This window comes from Thermobia domestica, chromosome 10 (assembly GCF_964235325.1).
Source record: "Thermobia domestica chromosome 10, izTheDome1.hap1.1, whole genome shotgun sequence".
NCBI lineage: Eukaryota > Metazoa > Arthropoda > Insecta > Zygentoma > Lepismatidae > Thermobia > Thermobia domestica.
Window position 1 is genome coordinate 102326131 of NC_137463.1, and position 19513 is coordinate 102345643.

Genomic DNA, 19513 nt, shown 5'->3' on the forward strand with positions numbered 1-19513 from the left:
TATTTGATTCGTTTTACAGTGATCACACAAGATGGCACTTGCTGGTAGATTTTACTGGAAGTGCTCATTTTTATGAAATGTTTATTTGTATATGTAAAGTATGTTAAAGTAACTATCTTATTACGAAATAGATATATTGTTTGGCCGTTTTTCGTGTTATGTTTCATATTTTATTTAAATGTTAATTTACATTTAAGGAAATAGATTTTGAGACGAAACTTGCCCAGAATGCCTTAATGCGTTGTTAGCAAATTTGTACGTTTACTGCAGTAGTCACAATAAGAAATTTCCTGGATTCTAACGTTGCAGTTCGAGAAGAGGAATCGCGGTAAGGGTCGAAAAATAATTTCTGCAGTAAGTATCTAAGCAGAATTCCATGATTAATCCCTTTATTATCTGGAATCGGTAAACAGTTGACACTATCTGACAATGCCGCACTATTCAAGCAGCTTTTAGCATAGCACCGAGAACGCCTAGTGATCCACCTTAAAAGTATACTGCACATGCCTTACAGTACATGCTTTTCTTCATAGTTTTGTACAGAAATGGAGCAAACTTACATTGAGTAGTAATTATTTACCATGTTTGAAAATAAATAATACCTAAATATTACAATAATCATAGCGAACGTAAAGTTAAATGAATAAAAATGGAAGAAGAAGATATTTTCGTATTTTCTAAATATTGCAGTAGCACTCGTAACCAAGAAGTGCGCCTGCTTGTGCACACATACACTACTTTGATAATGCAAGCTTTGCTTTCACCACTCCATGATTCTTACAGAAATATTTATACGAGAATCGCAAAACAGATGTCACTTTTAGGCCATTTTCTGATTTTTTGTTTCGATAGATGGCAATACTTAAGTCTACGAGATTTTTTTTAAACCTGCGCTAAGCCACCGGTTTAAGCTACGACCATAGATGATGAATCAGGTATAAAACAAAGTTGGTCATTGGACGTCGAGGCCTTCCCATCCGATGGACGGAGTTTTCCATTCAATCATTGTTGAGGAGCGAGCTTAAAAGTGTATCGAGTGCAAGTGATGTACCCACATGACGTAATTCAATTGCTCCAGCCGGAAGAGCATAAATTTAATACAGCTGCAATTTCATCGTCGAATGAGTATGAAAATATTGTAAAACATGCGTTTTCAGTTATACTTTTGCTGTACGTTAAGTCCAAAAACTACCTAGGTATAGGATTTACAAATGAAACATTCGATTTTAGGTACGCCACATACAATTTTCTTCTCAGTGTATATTCTGAGTTTTCTAACATTTGAAGATCAGCTTCTGGAGTAATGGAATTACACTAGGCGGGCAATTTGATTGCACTCAATATGTTCTAAAGCCTGATTCTTCTTAGCGATTTAACGATTGAACGGCAGTCTGTCTACAAGTGTGGGGCTGGATGACGTCCAGTGAACAGTTATGTCTTGCTCAAGTTTAATCTTACTTGCATCCCCAATATCTTAGCAGAGATTGAAAACATTGCCCTCTTATGCGCTCGCAAAAATTTATAATTGCTTTATTCAAGTTTCTTGTTTAGCAGTATATATTTTGGTTTCTAGAAATAAACAGTACATATTTTAATTAATTAACTCAACAAAATTGTAATGGATGTACATAATATGTTTAACGGTGACCACCCCTTCCGTGCTAGATATTTTGTCCAAAGGACATTTCGTCCAGAGACATTTAGTCCGAACACATTTGGTCCAAAGGACAATTCGTCCACAGGACATTTTGTCAAAAAGACAATTGGTCCAAAGGACAATTGGTCCAGAGGACATTTCGTCCAAAAGACATTTGGTCCAAAGGACATTTCGTCCAAAAGACAATTGGTCCAAGGGACATTTCGTACAGGGATGTTTAGTTCAAAGCACATTTCGTCCACAGGGCATTTGGTCCGGTAACGCTTCCGGTAATGCATATAACATTATGACTCAGTGGCTTCTTATTTCTAAAGGAAATTTGATATAGAGATTTATTCCGCAATTTTTATTTCGATAGAGCAAATATATGCTGAGATATTCAGAAAAACGTAAACACCTGAAAACAAAATGGCCGAACAACAGGAATGAGGAAAAGGTTGGAATGTGAAGTATGTTGTTGCAATAACTGCTAACATGACATCTAAAAATTTAATGTTGTGAATGAAATAGTTTTAGAATAAGTTCCGGTAACTAAAATTAATGGAGTTTATATTTGAGTAAGTTAAATATTAGATATTCAAACCCTTGTGTTAAAAAAGTGAAAAATAATGTGTGTCAAGTTCCTTTGAAAAAATACCGAGAATAGAAAAATACATATGTGTGAAATATATTCTCTTTATAGTTAATAATACTCTTAAACAGTCACATTCTTGGCTGCAACATTGTGATAAGTGATTGACAAATATAAGATGAAAGTTGGAACATTTCGTGTGGAATATAGGTATCTTTTCAGGTTAACCACAAGTCTGGTTTCTATTCGTAGACCATTTATAGTGTATAACTTCGGCAGACGTTTCTACATAGTGAGTTGTATGACAAACCAGAATTGTTCACTTTTCGTGTATTTTTATTTCAGTGTTACTCCTCATGCAAATACAGTATATACTTTGGCTTTCATATTAATTTTCTCGGTACAGTACAATACATTTATGATATCCATTGCAAAGTCTCCAAGAAATAGAAGATTCACATGACCATGCGGAGGCAATGTTGTCCTCAAATGAAGAGGGAGTTTGCTCTTCAAAGGGTTGTTTATCATTTCGGGAGGAGATGAATTCCTTAACCAACGAAGCTAAAACTGTATTTCTGCGAAGCTAAAACTGTATTTTTTGTTACATTATTAATGAAAGCAAAGAAAGGTGGCCATTTTGTTTTCAGGCGTTTACGTTTTACTGAATATCTCAGCATATATTTGTTCTATCGAAATGAAAATTGCGGAATAAATTTCTATTTCAAATTTCCTTTAGAAATAAGAAGCTACTGAGTCATAATGTTATACGAATTGTCCTTTGGACCAAATGTCCCCGGACCAAATATGTTTGGACTAAATGTCTCTGACGAAATGTCCTTTGGACGAAACGATCCCCAACCTTTTTAACGTCATCGTATAATGAGCATTACGAGATAATTACGCAGTAATTTATTTTGGGAAGTAACAAACTCCTGTTTTGTAAATAAATAAAAGTGCATGGGGCCAATTTGGTAGTTTGTTCTCTGCGTGGGCTAATGCAGAAACTCAAGTAAGTCAATGATTGGGGTATGGTCATTTTTAATCGATTTATGGCCAAACAAAATAGCATGCTTTACCTGTGACCTGAGAAAGAGTTTAATTTCAACCTAATTAGGAAAATAGAGTTTAATTAGGAAAATAACACATTTCACATAATTACTGTTTGATCATAATTTTAATATGAAAGGATCTAGAATCTGAAAGGCCTACTTAGAGTCTAATAATTATAGTAGTTTATTCATTAAAATAATTAAGGCTGTTGCTATGAAAAAAACCTGTAGACAAAATACAAGTATTCAGCTTTGGTGTCAATATTTTGATTTGATTTTCAGTCGAGTTAGTTATTGCCGTAGGTAAGAACCAGGGTGATTCAGTGATCTACTACTAATATTTTATCTACTAATTTATATAATATCTGTCGCCAGTTTATATAATGTTCTTCAACAGTTCTTTGTAATGAACGCATAACATTTGAATAACTTCAATTTAAAATAAATAAAATGAATAGTTTTTATTGAATAAAAGAGATGAAAACATTAATGCGCAAAATTAATATTATCATATTTATACTTAAATTTATTTACCTGTTTCAGAAACTCAGATCTATATTTGCCTTTCTTTAATCTGTTTCTTATATATTCAATGTCTTGATATGTCTTGTTTGCTAGATTCATGATCTTTCTGACAGCTGGTGTATCTGGTACGTAAAATATGTAGCCCCTGAGAATAAATTTTTACAATTCAGTAATTAGTAGCAAAATCAATCCGCATGAAAGAAATCACAAACATTGCCTAAGGTAAAGTAATTCCTTTTTGGTATCAAATCATCCATTTTCATTATCTTAAAATTTAAGCCATGCAAGATCAACTTATATTACAATTTATTCCTTTTGATTTCATTGATCCAATATAGTGCGGCCGTCACTATGCACGAACGCATCCCATAATACACACAGAAATAAATATTATATAAACAAAAAAACTTCTAGAGCCAAAGAACATTATAACCGCTGGTGAGTTATATAAGTATTTTGGGGGCATGCTGCATGTTTTTGTAAGACAGAAATCATTTTTAACTTATATTTTATTAATAAAACAACATTTATTTATTTCTTCGATTGGAACAGCGAACAACTCGACTTCTTTCCCACAAGTAAGAAAGAAGGAACTTCTTATCATTCACCAACACATACGAAAAACGTTCTTTCACAGAGAAAAAGTTTAGTAATTAACAAAGGCAATATCCATTATCTGGACTACATGTATAAGAAACGTGCTTCGATCATTTAGACAATTCTGTGTTCTCTCTTACCTTTCATTATTCATAAACAGTTTTATATAACTGTTTTAGACTGAATTGTTTCCTTTCATTTTCAATGGAAAAACTGAACATAAAGGTGTCCAGAACGACTGCCACGACCCAACCAACGCTAACACGCACCTTTTTATCTCACCTATAATAGGACTAATCTCCTTTTCCTCTACATTGTAACCAGTGAGCTGTGAGTTAACCCCAATTATTATAACCTTTAATTCGTATACTCATACAAATTATTTGGAACAGACTGTATTCTAAAATGAACTACTAACCTTGAACAGTTGGTTAGTCCAACTTCTACTCCAGGTAAATCAACTTGTGGAGTTTCCCCACCGAGCATTCACGGGAACACTACGTTCACTCTTTTCGCCATGCATCTGTACGAGTAGGTATACCTTATAATATAGTCGCCCAAGGACTTCGTTAGCGACTAGCCCTACTCTCCTAGCTCTCTAGTCCTCTGACCTAATGTGCATATATATATATATATATATATATATATATATATATATATATATATATATAGGGTGGTAGGTAGCTCCACCGACAAACTTTGGGAGGTGATTTCTTATATGAAATGAAAGAAAAAACTTCTAATAAACAGGGGGAAAACCTCTCCTTTCAGAGTTATGAAACGCCGAAAATTCGAAAATTCACGTTTCGAAACGCTCTGCCTTAGAAACTACAGGACCGATCCCAGACGGTTTAAGGAATTACAAAGGAACTAGTATGAGCTCTATCTAGATATCTATGTTCTACCGTGGTCCGTTATCGGCGAAACGAACCTAAAAAGGAAGTTGAGGTATATGGATATTCCTTTAAGTACTATTGGCTCGTTCTTTTCGCCGATAACGGAGGATGGTAAAACACGGATATTTAGATAGATCGCATACTAGTTTCTGTGTAATTCCTTAAACCGCTTCGGATAGGTCCTATGGTTTTTAAGGCAGGGCATTTCGAGACATAATTTTTCGACTTTTCGGCGGTTCATAACTCTGAAAGAAGACGTTTTTCGACCTATGTTTATCAGAACTTTTTTCCTTCATTTCATATAAGGAATCACCTCCCAAAGTTTGTCGGTGGAGTTACCTACCACCCTTTATATATATATATATATATATATATATATATATATATATATATATATAGTAACCGGTTTCAATAAGCACTTTGGACAGTCATACTCTGAATTTTGCAACCTTGAGGACAAATTCTGCTGGAGGAATTATATTTTGGAGATTCTTATTGGATTATTACTGCAGCATTTTGGGGCCTACTTCATGGGATGACTTCCAATATTACGCTTCACTGTGTAACCTCAGTGTGTATTGATTGGTGGTGTGAGAAATCTTAATCCAGTGATCCTCCAAAATATAAGTACTATGGATGGATACATATGACAAAATGATTTAAGGGGCTACATTGTGTTAAACGACACGTGAAAGAAGAAAAATAATAAAAGAAAACAATGTTATCAAATCATCAATCAATCTGAATTGTCTTAAAAGTGTGTTTTTTGTTTGTTTTATAGTGTTCGTTAAAGTGATGCTTGATACTAATACCAATGTTTCGTGCTGTTATTATTATATTCTATCGTAAGTGTTTTCTACAAGTACTGCATCCAGTAAATAAGTATACTTCTTATTATTTTATGAGTTTTGTTCATGTGATAGGGATGCCTCTACATATTACAGTTTAGGGAGTTTTCTGGCTGTTCTCAGAGCCAGACGTAAAAAAGAGTTCTTCTTTCATGTTATTTTCATCGTGTGTTTTAACGATAGTTTATTTCATATTGTTTAAGATGGCATACAATGAAGTAGATATGGCTACTAAGCTAGATTGAATTTTTTTATAAAAACTAGAAGCTATAGAAACAGAAAATAAAGAGAATTTTCCTCACTTTGCTGAATTAAGGAAAGAAAATAAAGATTTTTTTTAGATTAGAACGTGAAAATAAAGATCATTTTGTTAGGTTAGAACAAAGAGCAGAAACAACCTTTTAGTTAGAGAGTGAATTAGATCAGAAATTAGATGTTGTACAAAAAGATTGTTGTTAAGATAACCAAAGATGAAAAAAGAATATTAGGATTGTACAAGCCAAAAGCAGAGGAATGAAACGCTCGAACAAGAATATGATGACATAACATTTCAGATTAATAACAAACTAGATAAAGTTGGTCAAAGCAACAAACAGGCAAAAAGGCCCCAAACCGGATATTGTTGAAGTTAATCAACAAACAGAAAAACACATCATGGTATATTCATGTACAGACAAGTTTTTAAAATTCGGAAGCAGATGGGAGGTTTGAATGAATGCACATAATACCTCTAATGTCAGTTGGAATCAGCTCGAGACATATGTCATTCCAATAAAGAGCGTTGTGTTAGTTTACATATGGATACAGTCGATACATTAGATTATATGTACGACTGTATCGAAGGTATTTCTGAGTGTGTAGGTAAACAAGAAAAAATACTAATATGGTATATGAAGAAATTAAACTCACAGACTATAATATTAAAGTAAACGACGAATCCAATGCTGAAAGCCGTGTCGAGATATGCGCAATAAATAGAATTTTAAAAGAAATTAAGCAAGCCATGATACATCTTGCTCAGAGAATAGAAATCATTGAAAATAGAACACAGGAATCTCAACCCCAGTTAGAAGCAGACATTCCTAGACGACCACGAAATAGACAGTATAGTGATTCTGCGTATTCGCAATCTATGGATACTACTACTAGTAGTAGTAGTGATGATTTGGATGTTAAAGCTGTATACGACAGAAGTCGAAAACGCACTAAAAGTTACTACACATCGTCATAAAAAGAGTACGAAACCAAAAAATGACGTCATGCTCAAGGAAATTCAGTGTTTTCCAAAGTTTAAGGGTGATCCTTCTAGTGAATCAATTCATAATTATTTCCAAAGGCTAGAGCTTACAGCTCAATTAGCTAACTTTTCCGACAAAGCTTTGTTCAATCTTATGCCGCACTTACTGCAAGGAGTTGCGTTAAGTTGTTATCAAGTTAGGAAAGACGATTTTACTAACTACGTCCAAGTCAAGCAAGCACTCGTCAAAGCTTTAATTGGAAAGTCCATACTGCAACACAGGTTATCAACCTTTAAGTACTAGGTTCGATCCAGAAGTACGTACATGATTTTGAGCTAGACCAATTCAATAAACTTCTGAATTGACCAAGCAATTACCGGAATTTCTTCTACTTACGGACGTGTTACAAACTTTGCCAAACAAATTCGAAACAGAGCTTTTCCTTCATTCATATAATAATATTAGAGAATCTCTTGCCGCAATTCAAATGCTAGGAACTTTATAGCTCAAGAAATTCGTAGAGGAGAAAGGCAGATGGAGGGTAATAGTCATAATAACAAGCAAAACTCTTATTTCCAATGTAACCAACGAAACCTTTCGTATAATGATGGTAATAACCAAAGATATCAAAATCAGCGTATAAACAACACGAAAATTAGCAGGAATCAGAACCAAGGTAGTACGCGTCAGGATAACAGCAGAAACAATAACAACAGACATTCACGACCATCCAATCATAGCAACAAAACAGGAATCGCTACTCACGCGATAATTCTAATGATAGAACAGAACGAAGAAATAATTCTAGGAACAGACAAAATAACAATCGTAATAATCAAATTAGAAATGGTAACAATAGAAATAACGGAAAATTAAAATAATAACAAATAATTCAAACAGGTAAAATCGACGTAATGAATGATATTTTGACTGCTCGGAAGACAATTAAACGACGGTACTCTGGACCGGGTATCGGCCAGTATACCACTATTCTACCGTAGGTCAAATAAAACGCTTTTTGTAGTTTGTATTTATATTTGCGGTGGCAAAAAACCTTGATTTGTCTAGAAGCGACTGTGGGTCGGATGTCAATTGTCTAAACCACCATATTAATGTCAAACCCAACTCTATTTCTGCTAAACTTAATTGAAGTAGAGTACTTGGCTGACACAGGCTCAGATACTTGTCTTATGTCCTTAGCACTTTGGAAACGCAGTAGTGGGGATGTTATGTCATCCAAACATACTCCAGATGATGTACTTTTAGTGCATTTCAGTGCATCAACCAGAAGAAAAGTTAGATGCTATACATTAGTTACAGTACAAAACGAATACATTTATATCTACTTTAAAGTTTATGTTAAAGAATATCTTACAAAGGTCTCATCTTGGGACTTCATACTTACAAGCTTTGAGGAGAAAATCAACCTTTTGAACGGTACGATTTCTATGAAATCTAATAATTTGTAAGAAATCTTTCACCAGAAAACTGTTTTTCAGGAAATCTCAGATGAAGAGATCTGCCCGGTAGGTAAAAAATTCTGTTTCAGCTGCCACATTTGGAAACAAAGTGCTACAGACGAACAGATTAAGGATGCTGTAAACCATACTTATAATTTAAATAACCAACAGAAAAAGAAATTATATTTTCTTCTGTCTCAACATAAGGATATCTGTAGAAATTACCCAGGCCTTTGTAAAGATTTCGTTTATAAAATGGAGATGAAAACAGAAAAGTCACTGATACGCAAGCAATACCAATTCCTTATAAATATTTTCAAGATGTACGGGATGAGATACATAAGCTAGTAGAGTTATGATTAATTTGTCATTCAAATTCTATTCATAGGAACCCTATCCTTGTGGTGTCCAAGAATACTGGAAAACGGAAGATCTGTGTTGGTTTACGCCTGCGGAACAAATATGTGGAACTTCGTCAAATCAAGTCCGAGGTTATACAAGACTTTTTATTAAAAGTAAAGTTTAAACTTTCCTTACTTCTTTGGAACTTGCCAGTATTTATAACCAAGCCTTGCTTACTCCTAAGTCACGGGAATACACAGCATTCAATTTTGAAGGTCAACATCATCAATATCGAGTCACGTGTTTTGCCTACAAGAATTGCAGTAGTGTGTTGAACAACATGCGTCAAATTCTTAACACCGGAGTTACATGCTAAGATCCTACGTTATATTGATGACTTAGCTTGCTTTACAAATACCTTCGAAGAACACCTTGTATCGCTGAGACAAATCTTCGAAAAATTTAGTGTATAACCTTACTCTTAATATTGAAAAATGTATATTTCTTTCAGATTCAATACTCTTTTTAGATTTCCTGATAACTCCCGAAGGCGTCAAGAAAGATCCAAAAAACACAACCTACACGCACCCACTAAACCCTTACAATCTGTAATTGGTCCCTTCAATTGGTCGCGAAATTTCACTCCTAATTTTTCCGAAAAATGCAACCCCTCTTTCAATTTCTTGAAAAAGGGAGATGCTGGCAATGGCTTGAATAGCATGAAACTTCTTTACAACAAATAAAAGATGACATTTGTAAAGATGTTCTTTTGTCTCACCCTGACTTAAATTCCCCATATTATATAGACTCTGACGCCTCCTGCTTGGGTGCATGTGCGGCTCTAGAAAAAGTACATTGACGGAAAAAAGAAGTAATTCAATTCGCTAGACCTACTGAATCTCGTTACATTGTCAGTGAACAGGAATGCCTTATAATTGTCTTTGCAGTGAGAAAATGGCGTCTTGTACTAATTGGGCACATGTTCCTTTTTTTATGGATCACAAAACCTCAGTTGGTTAGATAAAGCCAAAGCTTGGACACCCGCCTTCTGAAATGGTCTCTGGAATTACAACAGCTTGATTACGATATACGATTTCAGAAAGACCCCGAAAATCTTTGTGGTGATGCACTTTAACTTTTCTTCTCCTTCAAAAAATTATCAATTAAACGTGTTCATCTCTTACAGGTTATCCTAGATAAAATTCGAAATATTTCACAAGAACTGCTGAACACACCAAGAGCCTGATTATTTGCCTATTGTTTCTTTGTTAACACGTAAAAATTGGAAGAATTTGTACGAAATTCACGCAATTGGCAAAAATGTTGCAAACTTGACAACGATATTATTTTGTATAAATATTTTCATTTTTAAGACTCCTATAAAATTTACCTTTCTAGGTCATTGGTGAAAAAGGTTATTGTTGCTTATCACGATGATTTAGATGACACAGGGCTGGATAAGACGCTTTGAATCATCTCAAAATCATTTTATTAGAGTAATATGAGGTTAGATGATAAACATATAAAGAATTGCCTTGAGTGTATGCAGTTTAAATCTGATAATCATCCACCACTATTTTTTTGTCCATTAACTTGTTCTGAACCCAGAGCTTTATTACCTTTAGATTTCATATGTCATGTTTTGCACTGGTTATTGTTCATGTGTTCCCGCAATATTGCACAGCTTACCCCTTGAAGAACGCCACTGCTACTTCAGTAATCAGATTTTTATTTCACATATACATATTATATTTAGGCATGGTAGAAGCTGTACTCACAGACAATGATACCGTATTTCATAGCAAACCTTTTTCTCCAAAATGCAGGAAAACAACTTCAAAGTTCATAATACGACAGCAATATTACCGAGCATTCTAACAAAAAATCCTTTATATACTATTAGGTTGTTATGCCGCCAGTCACACAACCCATAGACCTAAAAACTGACGCATACAGTTTTATTACATAATTATTCTATCACATAATTCTATCATCGAAAGTCTTGGAGTTTCACCAGCAAGTCTGTATTTTAACATTCATTTTTCTATTCCTACATTCAAGTATTTCGCTTACAGGTATCTAAAGATTTCAATAAGGAAGATTGAATCAGTTGAACAAATAAACTACTCATAGCAGATCACCGACGAAAAGCCATCATTGAAAAAAGGAATACACGATGAAATTATATTTAACAACAGCGACGACGTATAAAACGAGGATGTTCGGTTTTTCTAAAACAGTGTAACAATAGGAATCTCCTAAAAGGACAAGACTGTGTTTTTTTATTTGAACCGGGGACCCCTTTTATTTGTTAAAATTATTAATGAACGTGTCGCTGAATTTGTCGAACCCTCAACAGCTGAATATCTAGGACTTCATTTCATAGAAAGGATTAAACTATGTTAACCTACGCCGGAAACTCGTGAAATCTGGATGGCTTTAGCACGTCAACTGCCAGATGACATCTTGCGTAATCTTTGCCTAACACCTGTTAACGAAATTCAAGAACAAATTTCTTTCTCCATAGCCGAGAAATCAACTTCTCCAAACCATAAAACGACAAGTATGACGAAGACAACTCTAACCTGTTATCCCTTTACTTAGAAGACCCGTGGTTACGTTATTATTTTAATTCACCATGATTGATTGATGGATGGATGGATGGATGGATGGATTGATTGATTGATTTATGGATTGATTGATATATGGATGGATGGATGGATGGATGGATGGATGGATGGATTGATTGATTTATGGATGGATGGATTGATTGATTGATTTATGGATGGATGGATGGATGGATGGATGAATGGATGGATAGACGATTATGTTTTACCCATTATATTCCGTAGGATTGTGGCTACTTCACTAGAAAACGTGAGGTATAGTGGTTTCTAAGTACAAATAGTGTTAACGTCACATATTGTCAGAATAGAAATCTCCATGCTCTTACGAGTTTCCAAAGAAAACGTGTCAATAAAATACAAATCTGTGTAAGCAGTAAATATTCTTATATTAAATATACCTACACATAAGAAGATATATAAAATTGAATACCTACATTATTCAAATTATTACGAAATCAAATATATAGATGCTCTCCTTGCACGGATACAATCATTTTATCCGATGAATTTCTGTCCATGAGATAACAGAATGTATTCTTCTAACGCTTCAATCTTGCCAACGATACAGTGCCTTTTAAGACTGCATTTCCAAATACTTTCCAATTGTGAGCGTCTGGCTTAACAATATTATGATTTTATGTAAACGTGGTTTAGTTTTGTGCTAGGCATGTAAATCAATGTAGTTTACGTAGACTATCTCGTGATATATTAAATAATAATTAAACGAGCATGATATTTAAAATAAGTTTTGTCGCTATACAGATATTATTTGAGTCATCGGGGAAATTATTGGTACCTAGCCATTTTAATTTTCTTTGTATCATTGTAACTCTTCCTTCGAAAGAAATGGTTTGTCATTTAGGCATAATTTGGTTACTCATATCTTTCATTTTTGATTTATCATGTGAATCTTTAAGTAACACTAAATACGAACATTTCACGGTTTTATTTGCATTGATCAAACACAATTTTTCAATAAAAGTGTCATTAGTGTTTTGATGATATGTTCCTTTGGTGAACAAGTGAAAAATATCAGGATTCACTTTGCAAATTTAACATCAATGTCCCCTCTACACGTTGAAAACCATTGTTTGTGGTAGTCCTTTGTGGAAATGTACTGGAACAGATATCGTTTTTATATGTGCTTTAGCATTCTGTATAGTACCAGTATACCTTACAAAATTTTGTACTAACCACACTAGATTTGAAGGAATTCGCTTTACAAAATAAGTTTTGCCACAACCACTAGATACAGTTAAATACATGTAAGTGGATATTCCACGGCAGATCCAGGACAAATACTAACAGATTATTTTATCACGTGTATATTTGAATAGTTTCACGATTAACCGTTTAAACCTATTCGGTTTGATGAACAAAAACGTTCCACTTTCCCGATGACACGTTCAAGGCCTTAGAGTTAAACTTATTCGGTTTGAGAAACTAAATAACCGACTTTAATTTTTCGTTCAAGTACCATCATGTTCAAAAAATGGCGCGTATACTGTAACTTACATTTTTACGCAATAACTTTGTTTTCGTAATGTATTCCTTTTTCTTTGTGCGTTCATGGTAGTAACTAGTATTACTTTAAAATTATATGCAAAAATAGTGGAAAATAAATATGATATAAGCGAAAAATAGAAATCAATAGAACCTTTTGACTCCTACAAACGTTGGCTGAACAAAGAAATGATAGCACAGTTACTTGGAATCAAGGTACACATGAAGTTTGAAACCGAGATTTCACAATATTTCTGTTTTAATTTTAATGCACATAGTACTGCAAAGTCCTTAAATACTAATTAAGTCAGGATTTTACATTCAAATTAAGTTGCAACATAACAATTCTCGTTAGAAAAGAAGAATCGGCAATGCGAATTTAAGATTAGCCTATTTTAGATAGAATGAAAAAAATGTGAACAGTGTAACCTAAGTGTCTTCTGCACAGCAGTTCGAGTTCGCCTCACTCCTTAATTTTTTAAGACTTTTGAAATCACGAACTACACTAGCACACCCTACATGGATGAAAATTCCCATGCCACAAGACTCAAGTTCACACGTGATAAAATAACATTTCTGCATTATGCAACTTTTTCAACTACTTTCAATAGGTATATTTATATTGAGACAAAACTTCGTCGATGGTTTGCTCTATTGGAAAATATTTTTGACGATGCTTCCATTCTCAAATATATAGTTTTATTTAACGTAGGGATTCGATTTGGTGATTTGTTGATTTTGAGTTTAATGACCCTATCTTCAGAGAGGCTATATGAGACGTGGACCTGCTGATTACCGTGTAAACCGAACCACATGGGCTCCCACCGGGAGTCGAACCGGGATCTCCCACGCTTTTACTTGAGTTTGGATTCGAACGCTCTCAAACGGGTTTAAGAGAGAGGATGCCTTACAACTAGTGCCTTGCAACAAAGCTATTTTTTATTAAGAAACCTAAACTTTTTACTTATCTTTTTCCAAAGTTATCACTACATACTTAATATGAATTATGTTCATCTCACACTGAGTTGAGGAGGAGAGTGCGAAAAATTCTTTTATATGACTTGTACAAAATATAAATTATATTATTTATGAACGATGACTTTACTACACATGTTTATTAATTATTTTAATCAGAGTGGTTGAGACGTAAAAACGAAAGTTTTTATTCCTGCTACTCTTTACTTTAAAGGTAGAATGATATTGAAATGAAATGAAATCTCTAAGTTTTACGTCCTACGGTTATGCCGGTTAGGCTAAAGGAGACGGTGATGATGAGTAATGAATGAAATTGTGGAATGAAGAAAGTGGGAGGAAACGGGGGAGCCGCGAGAAAACCCACGCACACGGTGTTTGTCCACCACAAAGTTTACTTGGCGGGAAGAATGATACTATTGTTTATAATTCTTAGTATAAGTAGAGAGTACAAAAGTTTCATAAGTGTTAACTAGGTTTCAAACAGGTCCAACTTTCGTTTTATTCCCGGGCGGGGACTCGGCGCGTTGATTGCAATGACTCATTACGCAATATTTTCACTAGGCAACTAGCTAGACAAACATTGCAGTGATGATTGTCCGGGTATCGCTTAATCGGGATCGAGAAAGGGGCGCGGGGCTATCACGCCCCTCCAAGAAGAGTAAAATATATAAAGTGGTCCCTAATGAAGCGCTGTTTCAAAGGCTGTGGGGAAAAAGTTTTACAATTTCTCTCAGAAGGAAGATTCTGAGTGCGTTCTTTACTCATTGCAGATAATGTATGTGTTCTAGTTCATGGTAATCCTGGATTCTCTCGTGTTGAACAACATGGCTTTCCTCAATGCCATCTCCAGAAGGGCGGAGAGATAAATACGTATTATGAAGCACTGGAGTCCACATTTTTAGTTAGGGAATCAAATATCGAAAAATGTCTCAAGTTTATTTTTTTCATACCTGAGCTCCCCTCAAAAATTCCTGGATCCACTCCCGATATCGGCTGTTGCCAATTAACAACTAATAGGTCATAGCTTACTTTTGAAATGTTTTCGAACGTTCTTTGCGTAAGGAACCGTTTTTCCTATTCTTTTTTTCGCCGTTGCGCCCTTTTACTGTACACCCTGGAACAACTGTTCCTCTCGCTCCATTGTAGTTACGTCACTGCTTGCAACTCCTGTGTGTTTCAATGAATGCAATTTTTTTTAATTATATTACTTTTACTTTTGAAAAGTTGTAACCACTACGTTCTTTTTAATTTAAAATTTCCTTTATTTATACGTAGGCAATCTTGAACACAGTTTCCATTTTTATACGAGGCAATAGTAACTTTCAAATAATAAAGGATCTGAATGATAAAGATATTTTTTCAACCTTCTATTAGAATTTCTGTGGGCTTCCCTGAATCTGAATATATTGTTTTTATTATAAATAAAAAGGTATCAGACAGTAATTTGACAAATATGATTTCTGTAAAGGACAAAATCGTTTGTTCTTTTTTTTTTTAAAACACTATGTTACAAAGCACAGAAACTAGTACAAAATCACGTGGCATTTAGCCTGAGGGCAGCTTCAGTACTAAGACTGGCATTCTGTCAGTATATTGTGTAACTATCAATCATTCACACAGATTCTTTCCAGATGTTTCGTTGCTACAGAGGTTAAGCAAACCACGTTGATGTAGATAATGGACGAGAATCCACAGCACCGCATTTTAGCTCTCGTAAATGTCGGCTTTAGCGTTGCACAAGCAGCGATAAACGTTTGTTCCCACAAGGAATCCTCAACGGTGGGTAAAGCAATATCGGGAAACTGGGGAATCTGCAAGACGTCCAGGTAGTGGGAGAAAACGTGTTACAACACAAAAACAAGATAATGGTCTCATTGCTGTTGCACAGCAGAGACTACACACTACCTCCCGGCTACTGAGATAGCAAATTTTCCTACTTACATATCTACTACTACAAGATGGCTTAAGACAGCGGGCCTTCATGCTCGTCGCAGTGTAAGCAAGGAAGTCCTCTCACAAGATCGTATTAGACTTCGTCTTCAATTTGCAGAGACGAACCGGCATCGGAATTGGAGCAATGCGACCTTCACAGATGAATGCGTGTTAGTCTCTGAAAGTTCATGACCAATTGTCGTGTATAGACCAACAGGAACCAGGTATGACATGCGATATGCCTACCACAGACGACACAGTTGGTGTGGTAAAATGTTTAATTCAGCATATGCTTATAATGAATTAAAAGAATAGAAATATTCAAATCAGTTGTAAAAGCTTTCAATGTTAAACTTAACTAGCAACGAAAAGGAATCTATTTTGCAAATATATTGATATCACGAGTTATGGTTACCACAATCGTTCTGTAAAAAATGTTCTTGACGCTTCGTGTCTACATCTGTTGATAGTGTGAGAATTACAAGGGGGATGAGAAGAAAATCCTCTTTGGTAATACTGGATGTTACTATAACCAAACGAGATTCCCCCTTAATCCCCTTGCAACAACCATCGAAAATATATTTGCAGCATTGGGGGGACGAGTAAGACAGTTTCCATATTTTTAAAAGCGATGTTCAAACTTTTATGAACTTGGAAAACAGTACTGTGGAAAATCATAGGAGCAGAGTTGTCTTCAAAATTGGGAGGCGGGCAGATTTGGGGCTTATTCTGGGGGATATTAATTTCATCTAATTTTCCTTTGTTTCAATCGGACACAAATCATCACATTTCTCCCCAAAACTTACACTTCAAATGGGATCATCAAGAGGACAGTCGTCACTTTCAAGATTGGAGGGAACATGTCTCCTTCGTCCCCCTGTGCCATTTGCGCCACTGCTTGTAATGCACACACTGTCAACAGATGTAGATACGAAGCGTCATGAACATTTTTACAAGAAAAAACGAAAAAGTTGACTCCAGCGGAAATCGAACCGGGACACATGGCATGTAGATGCTACTGATTCTGCGACGCCGTCATTTGAAAAACTTGCGCAACGTACGACTATGCAGCGAGTCGAAAACTTTAAAAAGCTTTTCTCTGCTATATTAGGCCATTGCGCTCTCCCAGCTTGTAATATGAACACTTTAAATGTACACTATCACCTCGCAAATGGCCCCGAAGTTCATTTAGCAAAGTCTGCTTTCTTCTTGTCAGGAACTTGTCTCTATTTTCTAGTCGGTATACACATCTTACTTATTTTCTGTAACCATGAACGACAGGGACACGAACACAAAAACATTAAAGACAGTTAAAATTCCAAATTTACTCCCAGCAGGAATCGAACCCGGAACACCGTACACCAAAGGCACACACGCTAGACACTACACCGGCGGGGAGAGCAAATGAAGTGTATTTCCTATTGTTTGAAGTTTAAGCCTATTTCACCCTGATGTAATATGTCTATTGGTTGTATGTTAATGTTCACAGTATGTTGCCAAGTGTTTTGGCGAGTGCAATTCTACGTGAAATTTAACCACATATTTGGTAATGGAAGCATCGTCAGAAATATAGTTTCCAATAGAGCAAGCCATCGACAAAGGTTTTTCTCGAGATAAATATACATATTGAATGTAGTTGAAAAAATTGCGTAATGGAGAAATTCTATTTTATCGAATGCGAACTTGACGCTTCTAGCATGGGACTTTTCATCCAAGTAGTGTGTGCTAATGTAATTCGTGATTTCAAAAGTCTTTAAAAAATTAAGGAGTGAGGCGGACACGAACTGCCGTGCAGAAAAGACATGTAATTTACTAACTCGCCACGCAACCAACTCGGCCGAACACTTGGGTTACACTGTTCACATTTTTTCATTCTATCTAAAATAGGCTAATCTTAAATTCGCATTACCGATTCGGGTTTTATAACGAGAATTATTATGTTGCAACTTAATTTGGATGTAAAATCCTGCCTTAATTAGTATTTAAGGACTTTGCAGTACTTATGTGTATTAATATTAAAACAGAAATATTGTTAAATCTCGGTTTCAAACTTCACGTCTACCTTAATTCTAAATACCTGTGCTATCATTTCTTTGTTCAGCCAATGTTTGTAGGAGTCGAAAGTTGCTATTGATTCCTATTTTTCGCTTATATCATCTTTATTTCCCATTATTTTTGCATAGAATTTTAAAGAAATATTAGTCTAACTTCTTTCTCCTATGAACACACAAAGAAAAAGTAAATGTTGTCCCAGAAAAATGTAACAATTAAAATATTCATAGGCAGAAAAACAAAAAAAATGTAATTATGTGAGATGTTCTGTACATATACTGGGGTGTGTATGTTCGTTTCTACCACCAAAGAACACTAATCAATACGTCCAGAAAAAACTAATGAGTTTTGCTTTAATACGCGACATAAGGCGATTTACAATGTTTTTTGTCCAATTTATCACTAGCACATTTCCACTGCCGTTTGAATTCTTGCACGTACTTTGCTGCTACGTTCCTGTCCTTCAACTTTCTTTTCATTGCTGCCCAATATTTTTCAATGGGGCGAAGTTCAGGGCAGTTTGGTGGTTGATAGCTTTCGGCACAACGTTCACATTATTGTGTTCTTACCATACTAAAGCCCTGCGACTATAATAAGGAGTAGCCAAATCGGGCCAGAAAATAGTATTAGCATTATGTTGCCTAATAAACGGCAAAAGCCGGTTTTCTAAACATTTTGATATGTAAATAACCTGATTAATTGTCCCTGAAGTGTTGAACGCCTCACTTTTCTTTCCACAAGAACAAATATCTTGCTTGCCATATCAAGAACTTGAGTGGAAATTTTGCTGTGTGTTTGGCTCTCACGTCTGTAAAGACGTTCATTCGACTCTTTGCCACATAATATTTTATTCCTGGCAGTTGTTGACTGTCGGTTAGAACATAAGTTTCGTCATCCTTAATGAGACAACCTCGAAAATGCGAAGCATATTCGCATACAGTTTACGTGCACGCATTTTCCAATATTTTGTTGTTTCTCGCTTCTGTTCGGCACTTTCACAGCTCAAAACGACTTTAAACCTTGCTGTTTGTTAATCCGCTGCACTGTTGACTTTGTTGGATTATACCTTTCAGCCATTCTGCGTACAGATGTGGCTGGATTTCTTTGATATGCACTCACAATTTTTCGCACTAATGCACTGTCGCACCAGCTTTCCTTTCACTTCCTTTCTTCCTGTCACACGTTAATGTATCCTTGAAGCGGAGAATAATGTCCCTTACGGTTTTCCTATTCAATTTAAG

General features: G+C 35.2%; 1 protein-coding gene across 2 annotated transcripts in view; it reads right to left on the reverse strand.

Annotated features, from left to right (window-relative positions):
- LOC145662607 (phospholipid-transporting ATPase ABCA1-like) overlaps positions 1–19513 on the reverse strand; it is a 1231974-nt gene that overhangs the window by 856770 nt on the left and 355691 nt on the right. For both annotated transcript variants that reach the window (XM_081728328.1, XM_081728326.1), the window contains one exon: positions 3812–3947. In XM_081728328.1, coding sequence (XP_081584454.1) covers positions 3812–3947 — 136 coding nt within the window. The remainder of the gene's footprint in view (positions 1–3811; positions 3948–19513) is intronic.